The sequence below is a fragment of the Notolabrus celidotus genome, chromosome 13, assembly GCF_009762535.1.
Source record: "Notolabrus celidotus isolate fNotCel1 chromosome 13, fNotCel1.pri, whole genome shotgun sequence".
NCBI lineage: Eukaryota > Metazoa > Chordata > Actinopteri > Labriformes > Labridae > Notolabrus > Notolabrus celidotus.
The window spans coordinates 6642349-6665803 of record NC_048284.1 but is presented as its reverse complement, the minus strand read 5'-3'; the positions used below and the strand labels follow the sequence as shown (position 1 = coordinate 6665803).

At 40.6% G+C, this 23455-nt stretch overlaps 1 protein-coding gene across 2 annotated transcripts; it reads left to right on the top strand.

Annotated features, from left to right (window-relative positions):
• Positions 1–3383: 3383 nt before the first annotated feature.
• tdh (L-threonine dehydrogenase) lies at positions 3384–10349 on the top strand. Of its 2 annotated transcripts, none has more exons than XM_034698981.1 (9): positions 3384–3549; positions 5430–5624; positions 5903–5945; positions 6048–6118; positions 7207–7356; positions 7477–7649; positions 7766–7856; positions 8179–8448; positions 9166–10349. In XM_034698981.1, exons 2-9 carry the CDS (start codon positions 5438–5440, stop codon positions 9303–9305), a joined length of 1125 nt encoding a protein of 374 aa, XP_034554872.1. In that variant the 5' UTR covers positions 3384–3549; positions 5430–5437; the 3' UTR covers positions 9306–10349. The 2 variants fall into 2 exon arrangements, with proteins under 2 accessions (XP_034554872.1, XP_034554873.1); XM_034698982.1 differs by lacking the exon at positions 3384–3549 and adding an exon at positions 4519–4625.
• Positions 10350–23455: the final 13106 nt, after the last annotated feature.

Below are 23455 nucleotides of genomic sequence, written 5' to 3'. Positions count from 1 at the left end.
GTAACTTCAAATTTACAACACGCTCCTTTAATGTCCCTCATATGACCAAGAAGTGATTACTGTTTCTTCAAAATGTCAGGGTACATTTTAATCTAAGATAATAAAACCATATTGGACATACTGTATGAATGTCTGAGCTGCATTGAGATCAATCACTACCTTTGACACAGGTCAATGTTCCCATAACACTGACAGGTGACTTTGAATTCAGTTCTCCCATACGCTGCCCTCGTATGGCTTCTCTACTGCTCGGTAAACAGCAGCCTCCCAAAACACGCTGCTGTGTCTGTGACGCAGGGATCATCTGACGAGGTGACCGCGGCATAAATAGCCAGGGGTCATCTGTTTCATGGAGGCATGTGATGGCAGCCCGTGTGGCCATACAGCCGTCAGTCTTGACTTTGTATTAATGTAGCCTTGGATTTGGCACCTTATGAATAACGTGCCTGAGAGCCTTTCCGAAAACACACACCTCCTGGAACAATGTTGGACTGTATGTGTCTTCAGTCAGGTGTTTAGTGGACATCATCTTTTAATATGTGTTTATCATAATCCCTGTTTTATTCAGTCTGGGATATTTGTGAATGTGCACAATGTGGGTTTCCTCGAAGGTATCCCGGTTTTGTTTTTGGCAGAACTGTGTCAGTTTACACATTAACTTGTTTTTGACCAAGTCATTTCCTCACCAGTGTTGACAGAGGTGGGGGTGTGCTCGGGTCCACCACTCACATTTCAGCACGGATCTTTTACACACCCTACGCTCAGACATTTCCAATCTCTTTGGCGCTCCTCTATCTACTACAAACAAACCTCAAAGTCAAACAGAGGCTGCTTACATACTCGCATCATACCTGGCCTTTGCTGAACTTGTTACAGGTGGAAGAGTTTCAACACTCCCTCTTACTGGCAGGACACTCGAATATGAAAGCAGCCTTCTCAAACAAAAGAAGGATCGGAACATTCAAAGTGTTTGATTACAACATTGTGAAAAGTTTGTTTTAACATCACTCATTGACTTGTGTCAGTGTTTGTTTAGACCTTGTATAACAATACCATAGACACATGAGCGTATTTGGCCCTCAGTGCATCAGTCACTTCAAGCTGAAGCCAGATAATCGAAGCCATTAAAGTTTACATTTCATTCAAATGAACGAAGATTCCAGTGAAAATCAAACGTCAGACTTGTAGGAAAGCAAATATACGTTGATGAATCAATAAGTCATCTAGTTTATATCCAGGACTCAAACCCGTGTCCAACCCAAGCCCGGGTTTTCAGGACTTGTGACGCAACTTGTACTTGAGCTCTAATGACTCAGACTTGATCACAGACTGCGTTACGACTCAAAACGTGGAGAGGAGGACTCAGATTTATTTACCTTTCCTTCTTTTTTTGGCCCCTCTAATTTATTCCGTTCAGTCACATGTCACACATGTTCCTGTGCCGTCTTCTTCAGAAAGTGCAACGTATCTTGAATCTTTGCTTCTAGACATTTACAGAAAATTCAGGCAAGATCAGTTCAACATGTGTAATATGTGATAGAACCGTCAGGGAGAATATGGGGACCACCCCAGACTTAAGCAGACATCTGTCCAGGAGTCACCCAGAAAAGTATGTGAGATTCTAACGTTAGCCTACATGTACTGTTGATACACTGTTAGTAAGCCAAAGTGACTACATTACTTGGTCCTAGATGTTTGATTGTTAAAATTCGTTTGTTTGGGTTGTAGGTATTTGGGGTATATTAGACACCTGTATGATCTCACTGCATTAGAACAGATGAGTGTGCCTCCCCATATTTACAATGAGGACTCAACTCAGACTTGGACTTGGTCATGGGGACTTGATTTGGACTCGACTCAGCTTCTTCTTTGTCTTGAACTTAAACATAGAGGACTTCAGGTTAACTGGCTTAACTTCAACACTACTATGTGAGATATTGGTTAGATCGTAGAGTTGAGCCTTGCATGAACCTAAAGACTTCTAAAATCTTGGCCCATTTTGAAAATTTGAGACTCCACATGTGATGAAAAATAATGACAGATTCAACTGTTCTGTTTTTAAAGTGTGTGAACAGCTTTCATTCACAGACAACCAGAGTCCAAACTCTCAAAACTGGAAATCTCACAAAATCTCTCATGGTCCAACGAGACTTTTGAGGGAATAAAACGGGATTTATGATTTCAGACGGAGACAGCATCAATCGGCATCTTAAGAACCATTAAAAGCTCATGCATTAGCTAACTTTTGTTGGAAGGGGGAAATCTTAGGAACCAAATAATGGATCCCCATAATGGCTTGTCATTTTGTGCATCAGGTCAAAGTGCCAACAGAAAGATGTTATTGTTGATTTTACTCTGAACAAAAATGTTGATCATAATGTGATTTATTTTTTTGGAAACACAACCTCGTAAAAATGTAAATGTAACACAGTTTTACTCACATTTTGAACTTTTTTGGCATGACTATTGATGCACATTCAATATAACAGTTAGATTTAAGTTACTTTAAAACATCTAAAATATGAAACCGAAACTTCTTGGTTCAGTGTTTTAAATATCTTCTGAAGGGTTTCTTAAAGCTCCTGTGAAGAGCTTTTGGTTTGTGTCGATTTTGGCGCCCCCTGTGGACAAACTGGTACCTCCCATCTACAATAATGTCCTGTACTTCTGTAGTTTTTTCCAAGGTTTCATCCTGCTGTCTTTTAACAAATATACACTCACTGAGATCTTTTAGTGTGGACAATGTAAACAAAGTGTGTTTTAGCAGCGCATAATTAATCACTTTATCTGTCACCTACCCTGTGGCAGCAGATTCAGTCATCAAAACAACAAAATATAAATAGTAAAACTTGTTGATTATAGTTTCATTTCATTTTGTAGCTGATAAAAACAATAAAGGTCTAATTTTAAGTCCATTTTAAGTCTAATTAAAAACTCCCTACAGGAGCTTTAAGCAACACTTCAATAATTTGATCATTAATGGAAGTAAAATGAATATATTTTTAAAAAATAGAAGCTTTTAATAAAGGAAAACTGTCAAAGAAAGTTATGTTTATTGTGCCATATGGTATTATTTTCTGTAAGATCAGCTTGTTTCTTGATTCCACATTCACATAAAACTGCATCAGTGATCCGGCTGCACCCTGTCTGAAGCTCTGCGCTCACATGGCGCTCAGGAGGTTCATGTCTGGGGTCAGTGTTTTTGGAGATGACACGTTGAAAGGAGATTTTTATTAGTGGATGTAAAAGGACACCGCGTCTCACTGTTGGCTGAGGATGACTCTCTGAATGGGCGTGGTTTTGCGAAGGAGGACCGCACCTCCGAGGCTCCTCCAATCCGAACGCGAGCCGCTTCCTCCTCTGAAACCAGATGGCCGCGGGTATATATTTTGAGGAGGCAGCTGATGCAACACTGGACTGAGATAACACAAGCATCAAGTCAAAGCTGAAGACTAGAGGATCAGCTCAGAAAAGAGGAAGCCACATCTTATTTCCACAGAGAGAGTCTTACAGGAGTTTCTCCTGCGTTTTATCCTCGTCGATACACCGGTGAGTAAACTGCTTCCGTTTGATTTCCTTGTTCAAGTGATTCAGATTTAGAAGATAAATTGTGTTTGTACTCATTTATAGTTTGATAAATCAAAATGTAAAATATTTAATGAGTGTGCAGCTTCTTTCAAAAACGCGCTCCTGATTTTGGATCACCATGCGCCCTTCATAGATTTACCGGCGTTTCAGTGAAGCCGCATGTATCCGGTCTTTCATGCTGATACCCTTCCTTCCTTTCTTTCTTCCTCTCTCAGCGCACAGACCCCATTTTATTAATGAAATCAATCTGCCAGTGCGCCTGTTACGTATTGCTCTCGGGCTCCTTGCCAAGTCTGCTTCACTCCAGCGCACTGGCCTGGTTTCATTTGTCTGGTTGGCTGACTTGTTTCCCCCAAAAAAACCCTTTAATGGAAACCACATTAATCTGCTAGTTAAACTGAGTCATTCTGAAAATGTGTCAACTCTTTATGGCTTCTCATTGGCTGCCTGTTCTGCGTGGAAACGATGCCACGCTAAATGGAGAGCAGCAACTAAAAAGACTTACACTAATGACAGGTCTTTCAAGTTCCACTATAGGTCCAAAAAGGATGGGGTTGGAAGGGAAGGGAAGGGGGGCAGTCCCCCTGTTACACAACTTGCTTACACTATATGCACATGAAACCGTGTTGGCACAACAACAGCAGTAGACGGCGGCACATGTTGGAAGGGGAGGGGGAAGAGGGGGCAGGAGCGCACTGACCTTTACGCGCAAAATTTTTGCAAGACATCAGCTATTGATTGATAATCCAGCCTTTTAAATACTTTAACAGTTTTTGTGTGTGTGTGTTAAATTGGATGTCTTTGCTGATGCTCAATTTAAATTTGTTCTAGAAAATTATCTCAGGAGTCTTTACTACAGGGGTCCAAAAATAATTCTAAATCCGATCAGGGTGATTGTCGCCCTGGGTTTTTGGCACTGTTTTCCTCTCGTACTGTACGCCCTCTCTCCCTGATTGGCTCTCGGTGAAGGCAGGGCAGTATAAATACTTTCAAGTTACTCTCCTCCTTCCTTTTTTTGGGAACTCGCTGCTCTCTCGGTAAGTACACCTACTTCTAAAAGTGATGCCTTGTGCAATAAAGTGTAGACATGAACCGACGAAGGCCTCTTTCATCAGATTAAACTCGCTGAGCTGATAATGTCTTTAAACGATTGTACACGTGCGCGCGCTGCTTTCACTGCGCGGACCTCCTTTGACATGAGTGCTCTGCTCGTTTGAGACATGCATGTTCAAACTAGAGGATAAACTTTCAGTGATGTCTCGTTTTAGTTTGATAAAAGTCTCCAAACTCTTGGTGTGAACTCGTTGGACTGTTTGCGTTGCTATGCGCGCGGCTTCTCCGTTGCGCCTCTTTGGAAACAATAGCCAACATTTGCATTTGAGTGTGGCCGACATTTCTCCCCCATCTCAGACGGGTTTCTTTGTTTGTGGACGTGACACTGCAGCGAGTTTTCACCGTGTTTCTTGCAGATACATGAATGAACTGTGAATGAAATCCCCCTCCCTCAGAGCGAGTTTTGTCTAGACCTCTCTGTCCTGCTCTCTGTCTGTCCCTGGGCGCCTGCAGTCTGGAGAGGTGCCCAAACCCCTTGACACAGAACTTCATGCTTTGGCCACAAATTGAACCCTGAAAGAGGCTGCCAGATGATGGCAGTGAGAGACACCCAAATTCCTTCAGCTCATTATCAGCTCCCGAACTTAATTACACTTTTCATGCTCCAAAGATGAGGCACATGTTCCTATAGGGGGGGAGGGAAAAAAAAAAAACTCCCTGGAGCAGAATGTTGCTGCTGCATATTCAATTTTCCCCCCAAATCATGAGAACATATTTCTTCTTCACAGGTACCAGCATGCCTGTCATCAGAAGCCTCAGCAAGGTGGCCCAGAAGGCCCTGCTCAGCACCCCGGGGTGCGGCTGCCAGCCCCTCACAGTGGCTGTGCGCAACATCAGCTTCTCCCCTCGCCAGGTGACGTCTGATGCCAGCTTCCACTCTGTGTCCTTCTCTGAAACAGACCACCCCAAGGTGCTCATCACAGGTAAGCAGTGGTTCTTTAAAGACAGCTGTATCTGTCTCCAGTGTGCAGGGAGACGAGCCGAGTTAAAGCATTTGCAACAAGTTTAGAAAAGAAAGCAGAGCAGGATGACGGCTAACAACAGAGCGTAGGCGGGCAATGCTCTGACCTTTTTTCTTATGGCCCACTCTCCTCCTTAGTGACTTCAGTCTCCATGGAAACCAGCACTGATGATTAGTATCCCTGTTGATTTAATGTGTGCAGTATCCTCTGACATCTTATTCTGTTATTCTGTGATGCAGGAGGTCTGGGTCAGCTCGGAGTTGGACTTGCCAAACTGTTGAGGTAAGATTTGTAACTTTCCTTCTCTCTCCTTTCTGTTACTCATCCTCTGCAGAGTGTCTGATACAATCTCCTGTTGTATAACACTGACTTCCTGCTTTACAGAAAGAGGTTTGGAAAGAACAACGTCATCCTGTCTGACATCAGAAAACCACCAAGCAACGTTTTCCACAGCGGTGAGTCGTGTGACACGTATGCTCTACCGTTTTAGACCATGTGGCAAAGTGTGGTTTTTCAACAGCTGTTCCTAGAGTGTCCAACTTTGGGAGGCCAAGAGAACCACATTAAGCCCCATGTTAAAACAGGCGCGTTTACAGCCTGGTTCTAAAAGCTGCTCTTTCTAAACTCCTACTGCATACTTTTTTTTTTTGCAACCATCCACTTTGATTCATCAAGGCCTAAGAGATGCTTATACAATTTGTAAAACTGGGGGTGTGGTGAGCTGAGTGACATGTTGGCATCGCTGTTTGCCTGGAGGCATAAAGCTGCCTTTGCTCCACCGTTTTGCCTGTGGCTCGGCTGGTTTCAAGGTTAGCTGGAGTCAGCATTTCCAGTGTGAGGGCCGCCATCATTTTGGCTTTATTGGGCCTCTTCTCAGAAACTGACACACTGAGACTATATCCACATTTTACACACTTTAGAGTCTGACTAACACAAAGCTTATCAAGAGAGTAATATATGCTTCATGGACATTGCAGATGTGTTTCATTATGAAACATTAATTTGGTAAATGTGGTCCAAACAAGTTGAACAAGAAGGATTTAAGATATAATGGTTGTAGTCTGTGTCTAGACTGAGTTTCATCACAAAAACGTTGATTTCCCCCAAAGAGCAATGACTAATAACTGCACCCTTTTTGCATCACAGGTTGTTAATTTGTTACAAATGTACCATAACTTTATTGCCAAATAACAGCCTGTGTGGTTTACATTGATTTATTTTTTTCCATGATCAATAGTAAGTCACATTTTTATGTGAATAGGATGTTTGTAAATGACAAAGAATCAATATTTGACACATGGGGACTTTGTTCTGCTTGAGTCAAGAGATGAGTTGTGACGAAAGCAGCTCTTGACGTCTTTGACTTGTAAACAACGTCAGACTGGTGTTCTAATTTAAAGGACTTATTAAGGACAAAATAACATGAAACAAGAGGGAAAAAAAGAGAGCTGCTTATCTGTTTGTTTCCTCAAAGAGAGAGTAGGACAGGCAAGAACTTGGTGTTACACAGAATCTCTAACCCTGTGTTTAATCTCTCCTTCAGGCCCCTTCATCTACTCAGACATCCTGGACTACAAGAACCTTCGGGAAATCGTGGTGAACAACCGCATCACCTGGCTGGTTCACTACAGCGCCCTCCTCAGTGCTGTCGGAGAGGCCAACGTCGCCCTGGCTCGTTCTGTGAACATCACCGGTAAGCAAAGCAGCTCCTTCCTCGCTCCTCAGTGTATTTTAGTTCTTGGAGTCATGACGATAACTTTAATGTCGTGTCCTAACGGTGTGGTTTTCTTCTCTTATTTTTTTTTTTTTTTAGGCCTCCATAACATCTTGGACATCGCAGCTGAGCACGGCCTGCGTCTGTTTGTCCCGAGCACCATTGGCGCCTTTGGGCCAACTTCCCCCCGCAACCCAACACCAGATCTGTGTGTGCAGAGACCTCGCACTATCTATGGCGTCTCCAAAGTCCACGCTGAGCTCATGGGAGAGGTGAGATTACAGATTCCTCATGAACCAAACACCTCTGGATGTTTTGCACTCTGGTATTCGTTTTCTTCTTCTAAACTTGAGTTGAAAGTTAAACCTCCTCTTTTGTTCTTCGACAGTACTACCACCACCGCTACGGCCTGGACTTCCGCTGTCTCCGCTACCCAGGAATCATCTCCGCGGACTCCATGCCCGGAGGCGGCACGACAGGTGAGAGATGAAATTCAAACTGTGTACACGGTCTCAGTTTTGATTGAAGTCTATTCCTGCTCTGCTGCTGCTGTCATGTCACAACTTCTTATGTAAGTGACTTATCCAACAGAGCTGTTATGACTTGTTTTATTTTTAGATTAACTAATAACCCTCTTAATATTTTCACATGTCTGAACAGCTCCAATGCCTTGAAGCTGTTAGTGGTGTAACTATTTTAGTCTGTAAAGAGCAACAGTGCAGAAGTACAGCAATTTAAAAGTTGACCAAACTGCAAAAGCTATGAATCAATTCATCAGTATGTTTTTTTCTCTCCACCCAGACTACGCTGTACAGATTTTCCACGATGCGATCAAATCCGGAAAGTTCGAATGCAACTTGCAACACAACACACGGCTGCCCATGATGTACATCGACGACTGTCTGCGCGCCACCCTGGAGGTGATGGAGGCGCCCGCTGACACGCTGAGCATGAGGACCTACAACATCAACGCCATGAGCTTCACCCCCGAGGAGCTGGCCCTGGAGCTGCAGAAACAGATGCCTGAGCTGGAGGTCACGTACGATGTGGACCACGTACGACAGGCTATCGGTACGTCAAACTTCATATCTCCTGTTAGGAGTTTTTAGCCAATGAAACAAGCTGAAATCAATACAGATGCATATTTTATGTACTTCAAAAACAAAGCAGACCTTTAGCATCAAGAGAGATAATTTATTTGCTGCAGGGTAGGTGTCAGATGAGATGTATAGCACCCTCTCCCAAGTTGTTGTTTACATTTTCCATGCAACAGATTTGTTGTGAGTTGTAAAGATGAGATTTTATCTGCATGTGCAGGGCAAAATCTGAAAATATCCATTTTGACCAAAGGGGGCGCCAAATCAACACCCTTAAAAATCCTTATAGGAGCTTTAAATGAAGTTGCAACCATATTTATTTAGCACAGGACAAATACAAATCCAGTTTGTTTATTTGTCATCTATGGAACTATATTTTAACATGATTACACATAGACAATAAAGCTAACAGTGTTTAGTTTAAGTCGGCTAACATTAGCCACATTAAGCTCCAAGTGAGGCTGCACACGACCCCAGAGCGTGTTAAATTTAGCAAGTGTGGCATTTTTTTTTACAGATGCTGCTTTTGTTTGCAAGCCCAATTTTTTTCTTTTTTTGCAAAAGTTGCATATTGTGGCTTTAAAGTAAAGAGTTAGTTAGCTAACTCAGCTAGTGCAATATCCGTAAATCTAAACGAGTGCGTTCCTGTTTTAAAAACTAAACTTGGTCCCTCTCCTGTGTTTCCCTCCAGCTGACAGTTGGCCCATGAACTTCGACGACTCCAACGCACGGAACGACTGGGGCTGGAAACACGACTACGACCTGCCAGAGCTCGTCCAGACAATGCTCAACTTCTTCGGCGCGGAGCGACTCATGGCTCGTGCTCACTGAGGCTGCGCAGCGCTCAGAGCGTTGTTTGCTGAGTATTCTTTGTACATAATGTAAAGACTGACCAAAGAGAATAGAGAAACCTGGCCTGTACATAGTCGTTCTCTCACTTCTCTGTTAAATCAGAAGGGCTCTGCTTGCCTGGCTTGAGGCTTCCCTGTCTACAGAGTGTAAAAAAAGGTTGGTGCGGGCTAGACAATCCTCCCCGCTCCCGTCTTATCCACCCCTGCTTTCCTCTTTTTTATGGTAAGAGTCAAATAAAAGGTTGTCAGCAGAATCAGGGATACCAACGCGGCCTGTGAAAACCTGTCGAATGGAAAAGGAGATGGCTTGCATGTTGATGAACTGCATAAAATTTTGCAATGTTTTCTTGGCAAAAATCAATATAACAAACTACGAATGTTGCATTGTGTAACTGTGAGTGTATCTACCACTTTTTCTTAGGAGATCTGTCAGAATTTTGCAATCTGAAAATTTTCAAGGATTTTCTGAATTCAGGTATTAAGGGTGTTTAAAACGCCCGGGGCAAAAAATCCAGTTTATTCAGTAGAGGAATGTACAAATACACAAGATGTGTCATATGATGCACTTTAGACACATTAAATCCTAAAAAGAAAGTAAATGAGCCTTGATCACCTGCAGGGGCGACTTCTGATACAGTGCATCTGTATGTTCGAGCAGCGCGGAGCGATAATTCATGAGAATTTCTTCTGTTATTCCACGTTTCGTTATTTATTCTGTCTGTCGGTGTTAAACATGTGGGAGCTGCAACAAGTGAAAGCGTTTCTTAACACTCTCTGTTTTCTAAATGTTCCTGTCCACTTTATGTTATTTTATTTTTTCATCCGTTCTGGGGGATTTCTTTCGACACAAAAGGGGAAAAATGTGAAACGCGTTCATTCAGCCACACGTGGTGGTTTTTTCTGTAATTTCATCATTTTGTAAAAGAAATGCTGGAAGTGGTTTCTATGTGAAAGTTTTGGCAGGACCTGTCTGTTCTTTCGATCACACAACGAGCTTTGACAATAAAAGCCTTTTTTCCAAATACCTCTCATCTGTTCTCATTTGACACTTTGACTCCACCAAGAGACGCTCTGATCTCTTAAAACTGTCTTACACAAGCAGACTTCATACAGTGTTGCCTCTGTTCCCGCGCTCAGGGTGGTGGAGAAATGCCACGGCAAACATTTGAGTACAAAATGTCCTCACACTCCAGCTGTGAGCGCTCGCCCCTCACAACGTGGATCAGTGTTTGAACTAAAACGGTATCAGACTTTCAGTGAATTAACAGGGTAACTGAAGGCAGGACTCCAAACAAGTTTTGAGTTATGCAATCCTCGCAGATACATATCAGTTACAACATGAACATTCTGCAAATATGATGAGTCAGCATGTCGCAGGCTCTTCTGTAAAGACTGATGTGTAGTAAAAACACATCTCTGCACATGCAGCCTTCACATACACATATTTGAGGAGTGTTTTATGATCAGCAAAAGAAAGGGAAAAAAAAATTTGCATTACATTTCCCACATTTCAGAACAAGTTGAATCCTGTCTTATCAGATGCAGTTAAAAAAATACAGAGCAGGTCTGAGGAGAAAAGTTTGTTTCAGCCCAACATGTGAAGACTTGAGCTCATCCTGTTGGCAGGTGACACCTGTAATATAATCTATTAATAAGTTTGGCTGATGTCAAATTGAAAGGTGATACGTAGCATCATGAAACTGTAACCAAGAGTGGGGATGTGTATGTTAGATAAAGGTACCATCTGTCAAACTCATTAACTACCATAACTTGTTTTTATTCATATATTAACAACTTTATTTTACCCTTCCTTCGATGTAAAGTTAAATCTGAGCTCTTTCTTTTGTGGGTCTTATAAGAGTTGGTCAAATGTAAGTTTCCTAAAGCTGAATTTCCTCCACATGCTGAGATCCCTGTGTTGTTGTTGTGTATAGATTCCTTTACATAACATAACGGTCAGATGACCATGTATGCCTCTGGGGATGACAGCCAACTTCTCAGAGGCCCTGGGGCGGCCCGTGGTTTGTGATAGAGCACTTGTGGACTTACCTTTCTGTACTCTGTTTTCATTGGATACCGGCTGACGAGTAATCTGAGGAGCAAGAATTTCATTGGAGTTTAGATATGACATCCAAGAGAGGATTTTTAGCTGCACATGCATAGGGGCATGTGTTTTAGAGAGAAGTTAAAGCTAAGTCGTCATTAAATGACTGCATCTCAGCAGATTGTGTTCCTCCCCTTTTAGCTCTGACAAAATGTTTTCTTGTGTACAACACAGCCCGCTGAAAGGCTAAAGGATGGAAAAAGTAGTTAAAAAAAATCTGCATTTTTTATGCAGATGAGATGTGAATGAAAAAATAAAGCCTTGCACAAACTAAGAGATTTTAAAAATCATTATAGAAGCTAAAAAAGTGAAAAAACGTACACCTTATGATGAATAATGACAGATTTAACAGCTTTGTTCTTATAGTGTGTGGTATGCAACAATACGACCAACACATCACACAAGTTACCAGCAGATTTCATAGAGCAATGACCAAATCCTCAGGTCCTCTCCATAGACGGTATAAACAAACGGTCCTCCCTGTACTACCTACAAATGTAGTATGTAGTACGTACTGCATACTGCATACTGCATACTGCATATTTCATACTGCATACTGCATACTGTGTTTGAAGGTAGTATGTCTGTTCTGTTGGATCTGTTCTGCAGTAAACAACGGCCAAGCTGAGAGTGAAACTGCATCTGTTGCATCACTAATAATAATAATGATAAATTGTATTTATATAGCACTTTTCAAAAAACTCAAAGACACCTCACAGATAACACACATTAATAACACACAGAATAAAAAAACAAAATAGAAACACTGACTATAAAAACACTAACAGTTAAAAGCAGTTCTGAAGAGGAGAGTTTTGAGCTGGGATTTGAATGTAAGTCAGTGGAGTTGTGTATCTGTTTGGGGAGGGAGTTCCAGAGGGCGGGGGCAGCAATGGAGTAAGCCCTGTCGCCCTAATGATTTAAAAAGTTAAGAAGTGGTTTATATGGAATTTTATAATTTTTAAAGCACCTTAAACACTGAGTGCCCCTCATCAAAAAAGAGGAAGCTGAACATTAGCGCTGTGCATTGTGGGAAACAGTACACGAGGGAGACCGGTCCGATGCATACTGAGAAAATTCGCCGAATCAGTCGACATCCGAGTAGTTTTGGCATACTGCAGATTTTGCTCTTGTTCACTTACTACATACTGAATTTTGCCCAAATCAGTACATACTGCTAGTATAGTAGGCGATTTCAAAAACAGCCTAACTTAGTGGACGACTGGTTGGTTGTCAGGCTACACATTACTGATGTTAGTTATTATGATATTAAAGAACACTATTAACACTTGTTCCATTGTCACAAATCAACAAGTTAGTCCTACATTTCTGACATCCAGCTTCATGCTTCATAGTTACTACTGTCACCATGGCTGCTTTTGTTTTGCCTCCTTCTTCACTTCACTTAAGATATTTATTATTGTTGTAGATTAATTTTAAATGTGCTTTCCTCTTTACATACTATGATTACCATTACTATCATTAACATCCTCTATTTATTTTTGAATGGCCTTCATGTTATGTAACTTGCTCATTTGATGTAACATGAAAAACATTCTCCTGTCAGCTTGCGTTTTGTTCCGCGTGACATGCCACAGAGTGCATGCGAGGCTGTCCTCTGTGTTCACCAACACAACAGGATATTTGATCATCAATCTTGAACATGTTTAATATTTGCAATGGTGGGGGTGGCCACAATCTTCTCCTCAGGAGTAAAATTCTTTGGGACCATCAAAAATAATGGTTTTGCTGATTTATGTCAGATGGGGGATTCAGGCCTTAAAATCTGCCTGATATCTTTAAGTTTGCTCCCACTCAAGTAGGGTAGATGTATGTAAACAAGTTATTTCAATCTGACCCATACTGCATTCATATTTCAAAATGAATGCAAATTGTGCCACACGAGTGCCATCAGACAGACTCAAATCTTGGCTTAAACTTCAGAAAGACCTAAATTTCAGACCTCAATCACAGCAGCATTAGCAACAGCTTTAGACCTGGAAAATGTACCTTCAAAGACAGGCGCTGTGAGTTTCTCTTCCAGATGACCTCACTACATTAATGCCAATAAAGTTCATATCAGAAGCCCCGCCTCTTCTTGGAATTTATTTGACAGTGAATAGTGACATTGACGAGCGTGGCTGTGTTCCAAGAGTTAAACTATTTTCTTCTGAGAGTGCAGAGAGCTGAAAATTAGGGCCCTCCTGCACTGAGTACACTGAACTGCATTGGTTTTGTATAGAAATAGGCCCTAATGGCGTTAGTGGACACAGGCCCTTACTGATCTGCCTTCTTTTGGGCCCGTTTTCCTACCGTATGGGTCAAATAAAGTCATATGTTTCCCTAAGAGGGCTGAGAGCAGTGCAGCAGGATTGATGTTGATGACAAGCAAAGACTGATGAAAATATTTGAGCTGCTGTGTAAAAAAAATAATTGTCCTCAGCACATCGATAAATGCACCAAACCGGAGCTAATGGGGTCATAAAGTGTAACCCTGACGACAGCAGTGTCCTTCACCGCACACCTGATGGCCTATCTTCAATTTCTCTGTGTCAGTAATAGCAGCTGTTACGGGTGACCTTGTTTGGTTTTGTTTTGCAGTCGCTGCACGGCAGAGAGGAGAGGAGCTCAGAAGGCAGACACACTGCCCGAGTGCACCCACAGACTCACTTCATTCAGCTGGGCTCTGTCTTATGTAACGTGAGGTGCTTGTTCAGTTTGGTCCCAAGCGCAAGCTGCACAGACTGAAGAGCACGCAGGCTTTTATCTCTAATTATCATCTGTGAATGTGTGTCAGGGAAACTGCAGGTGTTCCCTCCAGCTGGAAGGAAAAATCATCATTTAGTCTTTAAAACCAAATCCAAACAAACCTCCAGAAACTGAATGTGACCCTGTTCTCACACTGAACACGAGTTCTGAGAATTAAAGTTATCTTTGTTTTCATACCTAGCTGCTTGTATAACAGAGGAAGACAAAACAACGCTAAAGCCTCATGGAAATAGACCGTGTTTACTTTTTCATGATTACTACCAAGAATAGAAAACAGTGTCCTGCTCCTTTTAAGCTCCTGCAGGGAGTTTTTAGTCTAATAATAATACTTTATTTATATAGCACGTCTCAATACAGCTAACAAAGTGCTTCACAATAAGCAATGAAAAAAACTTAAAAGCATACAAACTTATAAAACAGACCCTTAAAATAAATGTTAAAAGTAAATAAAGTCACACAATATAAGCGTTCCTGTCTTGAATAAAGAAACAAAACAAAGGACTGACTCTGCAGGTCTGATCCCCTCTGGCAGGCTGTTCCAAAGAGTAGGTCCTCTATCTGAAGAAGCCCTATCCCCTTTAGTTTTCAGTCGGGCCCTTGGAGCAGCAAGCAGATCACTGCCAGAGGATCTCAGACTGCGATTGGCTCATACAGGGATAAAAGCTCAGAAATATAGGGAGGGTAAGGTCCATGTTGTGCTTTAAAAGTTAATAAAATAATCTTAAAATCAATTCTAAAATCAACACGCCTCTAACAGACTTCAGTTAATACTGATGCCTCTTTATGACCGACAAAAGCAAACAAGACCATCAACGACAAGGATGAATATTTCTATTTAGTAGATGAGTGATTTACTCAAAGTAAGCAGGATTAGACATTACTGACTTGTAAAGGACAAAATCAATGAAACAACAAGATGAACAGCTTTGTCTTCAGGGGGCGCCAAAACTGACACAAACTGAAAGTTCCTCACTGGAGCTTTAAGTGAGGAGTGAAAGCAGATTTTGGAGTTTTAAATATTTTACTAGTTATCATAATTTGGGACATTTTTGCCTTTTTGAAGAAAGGACAGCTGAAAAGAAATGGGATTTGGGGGGGAAGGCATGCAACATATGGTTGTGACAGGAAGTGGAACCAGCCACGAACATATGTTGCCATTGTCTTCATAGTTAGATCTTATCATGCTGATTTATGCTTATTTTCTTTATACATTTAGTTTTAAGTAGTTCATTAGTTTTAAAAAAGAGTGGATATGACAGAATGATTGACAGCTCTGTTAACCAATGAGAAGCATCCTGTCATGGATGCAGAGTAGAAGGAACAGAGAGAGAAAACTTAACAAACACTAACACAAGAGTCTTTGAACTTTCCAAAGCATCAAGTGTCTTCCTCAAATCAACACAAGAATCTGTTTTGATGCTGACTGTCCTCACCTGAGGGATCTTTGACATTTCATTGGTAGGTTATGTTTTGGAAAGGCAAGGCAAGGCAAGGCAGCTTTATTTGTATAGTGCATTTCATACACGAGGGCAACTCAATGTGCTTTACATTAAAACATTAAAAGCATTGAAGACATTCAGACAAGCATAAAAGAGCACAATTAAAATGACAAATATGATAAAACAGAAAAGAAAAGGAAAATTAGAAATATATTAAAAATTACATTAAAATTGTAATTTACAGTGGGTTAAAATGAGCTAAGATAGGAAGGCAGTGGCAAATAAAAGAGTCTTAATCTTTGATTTAAAAGAGGTGAGAGTTGGAGCAGACCTGCAGCTTTCAGGGAGTGTGTTCCAGATATGTGGTGCATAATGACTAAACGCTGCTTCACCATGTTTCATTCCGACTCTAGGGACTGAAAAAGGATGTCCAGCAGTTCTACCAGCCAGGTCGATTGTGCTGATGCCTTGGCTCCACCACTGCGATATACCTTGTGGAGATAATGTTTTGGCTTCAAAGCCCAGAATGGGTGGAAATTAGGACATAGTGTCCATTCTGTGTTCAGTCAATGGGCTGAAAGTGCTGTCATCACTGAAAAATGTTTACAAGATATGGAGGGAAAAGCAAAGTCTGACACTGGGACGGCCATTTTTTTTTTTGCCTTTATATCAATGCTACATGTGTTTGGACAAGAGTGTGAAGCATCTGCTCTCCATGGAGGAACACTGTTCAGATCTCACACCAGTTGCATGATATACATTTTATCAATCAATCTTTATTTATAATCCCAACAAATGGTATCTGAAGACTCCTTACAAACAGAGCAGGTTTAGACCGTAGTCTATGTTCAAAGACCAAACATCCAGACAGAATAAGATCCAGTCCCATCTTACAGACAGGACTCAGTCTGATCTCATCTTAATCCACCATGAGCAGAGCACTTTGCAGCATTTAGCAAGTTACAGTGGCAAGGACAAACTTCCTTTAACAGGCAGAAACCTCGAGCAGGACCAGACTCATGTTAGACACACATCTGCTGAGATTGTGTTGAGATTGGAGAGAGGGATAGAGGATGATGATAGTGGTGAGACGGAAAGTAGTAGTTGTAGCAGCTGGAGTCTGGCACGTCCCCAGCAGCGACTCATCCATCCCTCAACTTCTTGCAGAAATTTTGAACTGGCTGAAAATTCAACCTTTGGTATTCACACATGCGGTTCAACCTTTTGAATGTTCAGGACTTTAGTGTGTGTGTGTGTGTTTGTATCTGTGAATACAGCTGAAGTCACATTGTATGATTGAGCCTCGTCTTTGAGGTTGTTGTTGTTTTAAGACATGATTTGTGTCACACAATGGATGAGCATTGTGTGGGAATATTTTTTTAAGCCTTTCAGCTGTGCTTGTTCTCTTAAGCTGTATGTTTTGCTTGGTTTAATCTACTGATAAAGACCATTAGTTTGAAACTGTGTGATTGTCAGACTCTTTGTAGCGTTGAGTAAGCGTGCAGGTTCTTGCTTCTCTGTTGGCGCCATAGAATTACTTATGAAAATCAATATTTGCATTTGATTTTCAAACAAAGCGCTAATTCAGTTCCTCCCCCGGTTAGAACAGAGAGTCTTTCTACTGATATGAAGCTGCAGGTTTCAGACGATCCTACAGAACTGAGAGCACCTTTCTGTGGAGTAATATCAACATGCATGTATCTGGATTTTCAACATGTGTGCATGCAAATGCAAAACATCAAAGCGGATGAGTTTCAAGGCCAAAATATTCCCATTTTTTGTTTTGCATTTTCTGTGCATGGATGTTCCCTACAAACGAAGATTTCCAAGAACTGGAATGGAAACAAAGAGGCCTGTGAAATACAGCCCATTACCCCCCCCATTCTTTCTCTCCCTCTCTGGTAAAGGAGACCTTGCCTCTTATGTAACAAGTCTCCCTGGGTGTGTTCCCACCCCGGCAGTCCCGCCTTGCACTGGCCAATCAGGTCGCTCCCTCGGCGTCCTAGGCCTCAATGTTTTGTTCGTCATCGTGCAATCAGATTCACACGGTGTGCAGCGGGCAGCTGACGTTCGAGCGGGACAAAAAGTGAGACATAAAGAGGGATGGGGGGGGGGAGTGTGCGGCACAGGGTTTGGGGTTTTGGCAGTACGCCAAAAACGCCATAACACTCTGTCCTGCAGCTGTTATTCCACATGGAGACCTGTTGCTATGGTGAAGAGGCCTCTGACCCCAGCACTACCACCCCCCTTCTTCCCACCTTGTAGCCTCAAGAGAAATGTGAAGGTCTACTGTATATCATTCCTTACAGTACACACAGAGTTCATTGCTGTTATATAATCGCAGAGAGAAGCAACACACCTTTCTGAGAGGTTCCAAGATTTTAACATTCAGGTTATTATTGTTTTAAGGTTTATATTTCAGGCTACAGAAGACTTTCCTTTTGCTAGATAACAATTAATACATTTTGTCTTCTACTGTTTTTTACATTAAGCCACATTAAGACAATTACAAAGTCAGCCTACTATCACCTTAAGAATATATCAAGGGTTAAAGGACTTATGTCTCAGCAGGGTGCAGAAAAACTCGTCCATGCATTTATCTTTAGCAGACTAGACTACTGTAACGGGGTCTTTACAGGACTCCCTAAAAAGTCCATCAGACGATCGCAGCTCATACAGAATGCTGCTGCTCGAGTCCTAACAAGGACCAAAACAGTAGATCACATCACTCCAGTTCTTAGATCTCTACACTGGCTTCCTGTCTGTTAGAGAATAGACTTTAAAATCCTGCTAATGGTTTATAAAGCACTGAATGGTTTAGGCCCAAAATACATTGCTGATCTGCTACTACTTTATGAACCACCTCGACCTCTGAGATCGTCAGGTACTGGTCTGCTTTCAGTCCCTAGAGTCAGAAGGAAACATGGTGAAGCAGCGTTCAGTTATGCACCACATATCTGGAACACTGTAGGTCTGCTCCAACTCTCACCTCTTTTAAATCAAAGATTAAGACATTTTTTTATTTGCCACTGCCTTCTAATCTTAGCTTATTTTAACTCACGTTAAATGCAAATTTGAATGTAATTTTTAATATGTTCTAATTATCCTTTTCTTTTCTGTTTTATTATATTCGTCATTTTAATTGTGTTATTTTATGCTTGTCTGAATGTCTCCAATGCTTTTAATCTTTTAATGTAAAGCACACTGAGTTGCCCTTGTGTATGAAATGCGCAATACAAATAAAGCTGCCTTACATTTTAAATGAGTTTTTAGACCATTTAATGACTTTCTCTTTGCTTAAGTAGTCTTGAACAGGTTTTTACTTTGTGAAACAGCAGCATTTTGTACACAAAAGCACAGGTTTAACACTCTTTAACCAACCTCCTCCATTACCTGCAGAATGACATAAACAAATAAAAATACCTGAGTTGTCAGGTATTCCATTCATTTGTAAATCCAATGTTTAAATTCCCCTATTTTGCATTTCAAAACAGATTTTAAGTCTATATGAAGAATATCTAACAATCCTTACCAGTGTCTTGAATTGGGAATAAAATGAGTGCAATGAAATGTGCTTGACTATTAGATGTATTATTCATGGTATAGAAGACCGGTCCACAGAGCTTATTCTGTGAAATACAGTGTCTATTGTTTATCATTTGTATAGGACAACACTGTTACACATTAAAAAGATGCAGGAGTGCATGTCTTAAATGTCCAATCAGTGTCAGTATGGCGTGCAGTTTTTCTGAGATAATGCTGATTACTCACTGACGTCCAGGGATCCCTGGTTAATGCAACAGCATTCACACTCTTCTGGAGTTCCAGTTCACTTGATTTCTTTGTTTCATACAGGTCCTGTTTGTGTAAAACTATTGTTCCACATAACAGTCTGGCATATGACCGGGGTGGCATGTGGGCATCCTTAGAGGAATGAATGCAGACATTTCTGACCTTTATCTTATCCTAATTTATGTGCTAATGCTGACAACCCTAAAAAAAAAGTACATATACAAAGCTAAAAAAGTATCAAGTAGCTTCATACTGACAAAATAGACAGTTAGACTTGAATGAATAAATATATGTGTGGACAAAAAAAGAAACTCTGAAGTATAGTTAGCAAAAAGCAAGTAGTTAAAGAAGCAAAAACATTGTATGTATGATTGATAGTAGGACATTGTCATGGCACAGTTAAAACCAATTGACCACACTGTCTTGTTGGATCTGGAGGTGCCTTATGGTGCCATGCCATTGAATTAATGTTGGACTAATGTAGTGTTTAGGGACTATTGTGTTGTAAAGTGTTTGGAAGTTTATCTGTGGTGTCCTTTTCATGTGTCTTCATTTTTCTGCACATGATTTGTTGGATTGGCATGTGTTACTTGACATATGTAATAAATCAAATCAAATCAAATATTACAGTCCCATAGGCCGCAGCTGCTCGATCAAATGACTAATAAAAGGTTTTCATACATGATTAATCAGGAATATTAAGATTCTGCTATAATCAGAAGATATATCCTCGTAGAGAGAGTTTTATCTTCTCTCCGTCCAGAAACTAGAAAATCAATCATGGTCGCTGTGGGATTCAATCACCCTTAAACTATTGATTTCACGTGACATTTGACCTTTATATTCTGAGTTTGAACCTCTGACCTGTGCATGCTGAAGTGGTTTAAATCATGCTGAAGTGGTTTAAATCATGCTGTAGTGGCTTTAACATAAAACATCCTTGATGAAAAAAACACCAAAGGCAAACTGACACCAGAGAATATCATGACCTCTTTTGTCAGCGCCTTCTCTGGGACGTTGTGTCTGACAGTATCCTCTGTCACTGATCCCTCTCAGGCTCCTGACGCTGTTACACAACGGCGCTTTAATCCTATGCTTGAGGTGGTAATTTAAACCACAGATTGGGGGTCAGATTAGGGCTTTGCACAACTCGGCTTTGACTGTAATAGAAACCAACAGCTATCTGACTGTGGAGCAGCAGTTCACTTTTATCCTGCTGCTAAGATGTGCAGTGAGGACAGGGGTGTACAGTAAAAGAGATTCAGGGTCCTATAGCTCATGCACGGCACATGCTAACAATGTGCATTCAAAGAGTTAAACTGGAAGTGAGTTATATATATTGGACTTGTCAAGTGAGGATAAAGTGTGAGCCAGTTTTTGCAGCTTTATAGAGCTAAACACAAGAATGATGCAAGATATTTAAGGTCAACCTGGAAAACCTTTAAAAATAAGTCATTAGGTTTAAATCTGAACTTAAATGTTGATTAAAATGAACAAATAAAAGGTTGTTTAGTTGTTACTAAATTTGGGGATCAAACAAAGACCAAGATGATATAATGAAAGTCAAAGTAGACACAATACATTGAGTGGAAGTGCTATATTCCCCTTCTCTGAAATCCAATAAATCACTCTTTGATTACTGCTCTTGACATCATTTCTCTTGATTTATACCTAGAAAATAAAAGTGTCAGCCTCCTTTAAATCCCTGGCTTGATCTGAAAGCTTCATCATTAAACTCCAAACACATCTTTGGACTATTAAGTGTTATTTTTTTTTATCTCCATTTCCTGGCCTTGGACTCGGCTCAATCATCACAGTCTCATATCAAGTCTAGTTTTTATCCTTTCGATAGTGCTGACTAATGTTCCCGGAAAGCTTTTGTTACTCATACGCAACTCAAGGACGCCAAGTTTTGCAATTACAAAACAGTCACAAATAATAAGAGGTCAGGATAAAAAGATAATATATAACCAACTGAAGGGAAAGTCACCTCTCTGCTAATGTTTGGTTGATGGGCGTTTTTTGTTTTTGTTTCTTATTTTGGTGACTACACCTTACATAACTGATCTCCAACTTTCATTCGGATCCAATTGGTCCACATTTCAGCTTCATCTGTTTACTTTTGGCAGCTTAAGTTGCTGCTTTCATGTGATGCTTTGTAGGCTTAAGTTTAGAGTTTGTTTTTTTGTTTGTCTTTGTGTAAGACAATGAAACAGAGCTTTATGTATTGTGAGTATTTGTACATGAGGAAGTATACCTTGATAATGTAAGGTGAGGTTTCAAAGTAAACTAAGACTGAGGGGAAGTATCCAGTTTAAAGATCAAGACAAGTGTGGCGGAATCTGAATATATTTATTTTAAGTTATTTATTAATGCAAATATATAAATATATTTTTAATGAGCTGTTTATTTGAATTTTTACACATTATGTACAGAAGATCAATGTAAACATTAAAGCAAGTGATGTTTTTGTATAAGAAAAAAAATAAGTGAATGAATGAAAAAAAAACAATAATAATAAATCATAAAAATAAGATATAAATGAATAAATAAATAAGAAAAAAGATGATAGTGAAAATACAATAAAATAAATAGGTTAATATTTTTAAAAAATCAGTAAGTGCAAATGATGAAAAAGCAATAACAATTTTTAAAAAACCCAATAATAATAATAATAATAAAAAACACTTTTATTCCAAATATAATTTTGTTGAAGTCTGGGCCATGCTTTTGAACTACCATGATGCACTAAACCTGAAAAAGTGAGCACATTGAGCCAGCACATTGGTGTAGAGGATAGCACTGCTGCCTTGGAATCTAAGTCCAAATCCTGGCCAGCGCATATAAGTATTTAGCCTGAATGTACCTCTCTATCTCTTAGGGACAGAGAGGTTTATCTTCCTGTACTTTCTTTCTCTCTCACTCCTCTCTCTCTGACCCAGTATCCCAGAGGAACCATCACATGAACAACAAGCACCCTCCTTTGACCACTTGTTGGCATTTATGAAGTAACAACTACATTTTGGTAACTCTAAACTAAAGCATGGCCCATCCTCCAGTGGTAGGAAACTGGAACATCCTGACTTCAAACTCAGATCTGTCCTTCTTTTAGGTCACAGTGCTGCTAACCACTGCAACATGTTTCCATGCAGTTCATTTGGTTTCCAAAAATGTTCAGTGCTGTCCATGCTCCAACGTTTGGTGACAGAGCAATCTTGTTCTACACAGGGAGGCTGCCACTTGGGTTTAAACCCAGATCCAGCCTGCTTCCTCCTTTGGGGCCCTGGGTGGTCAGTCCCAACTTTGGCTGCCCCTCACATACTTTAACTCTCCCTGTCCAATTGAAAGTTACTAACCAAATGTCTGTCTATCATGAGTCTGGTCCTGCTCGAGGTGACTGCCTGTTAAAGGAAGTTTGTCCTTGCAGCTGTAACTTGCTAAATGCTGCAGAGTGCTCTGCTCATGGTGGATAAGATGAGATCAGACTGAGTCCTGTCTGTAAAATGGGACTGGATCTTATCCTGTCTTGATGTTGGGTCTTTGTTATAATTTAACATAGAGTATGGTCTAGACCTGCTCTGTTTCTAAAGCATCTTTAGATACCATTTGTTGTGATTTGGTGTTATATAAATAAAGATTGATAGATTGATTGATGTATGATTCTTTAACTGTGAATGATCACATCTTATCACTTCTCTAATCACCCACCAAAGCACTCACGTATGAACAAAATAATGCATTACTAATATTTATGTACTATGCATGTTTACTATTCCTGTAGTTTTGAGTTCATTGAACCCCTGTGACCCGGCTCTCGCCCCCTGTTTTCAGCTTTGTCTATGCGGCTAGAGCGCCCTCTCTTGGCTAATTTTATCACTTGCAGCTGTTAAACGAATGAACTGTTATGCTATTAGGAGATATAATACACAAATTAATACGTAATACAAAAATAATACAAAATACGAAACTAATACATTTTAATAAAGACGAAAATTAAGCGGAAGTGGAAATATTTTCCATCAGGCA

Coding starts and splice junctions, on each gene's coding strand:
- tdh (XM_034698981.1), top strand. CDS start 5,438: ATGCCTGTCATCAGAAGCCTCAGCAAGGTGGCCCAGAAGGCCCTGCTC. Junction 5,625..5,902: donor CCCCAAGGTGCTCATCACAG/GTAAGCAGTGGT, acceptor TCTGTGATGCAG/GAGGTCTGGGTCAGCTCGGA. Junction 7,357..7,476: donor TCGTTCTGTGAACATCACCG/GTAAGCAAAGCA, acceptor TTTTTTTTTTAG/GCCTCCATAACATCTTGGAC.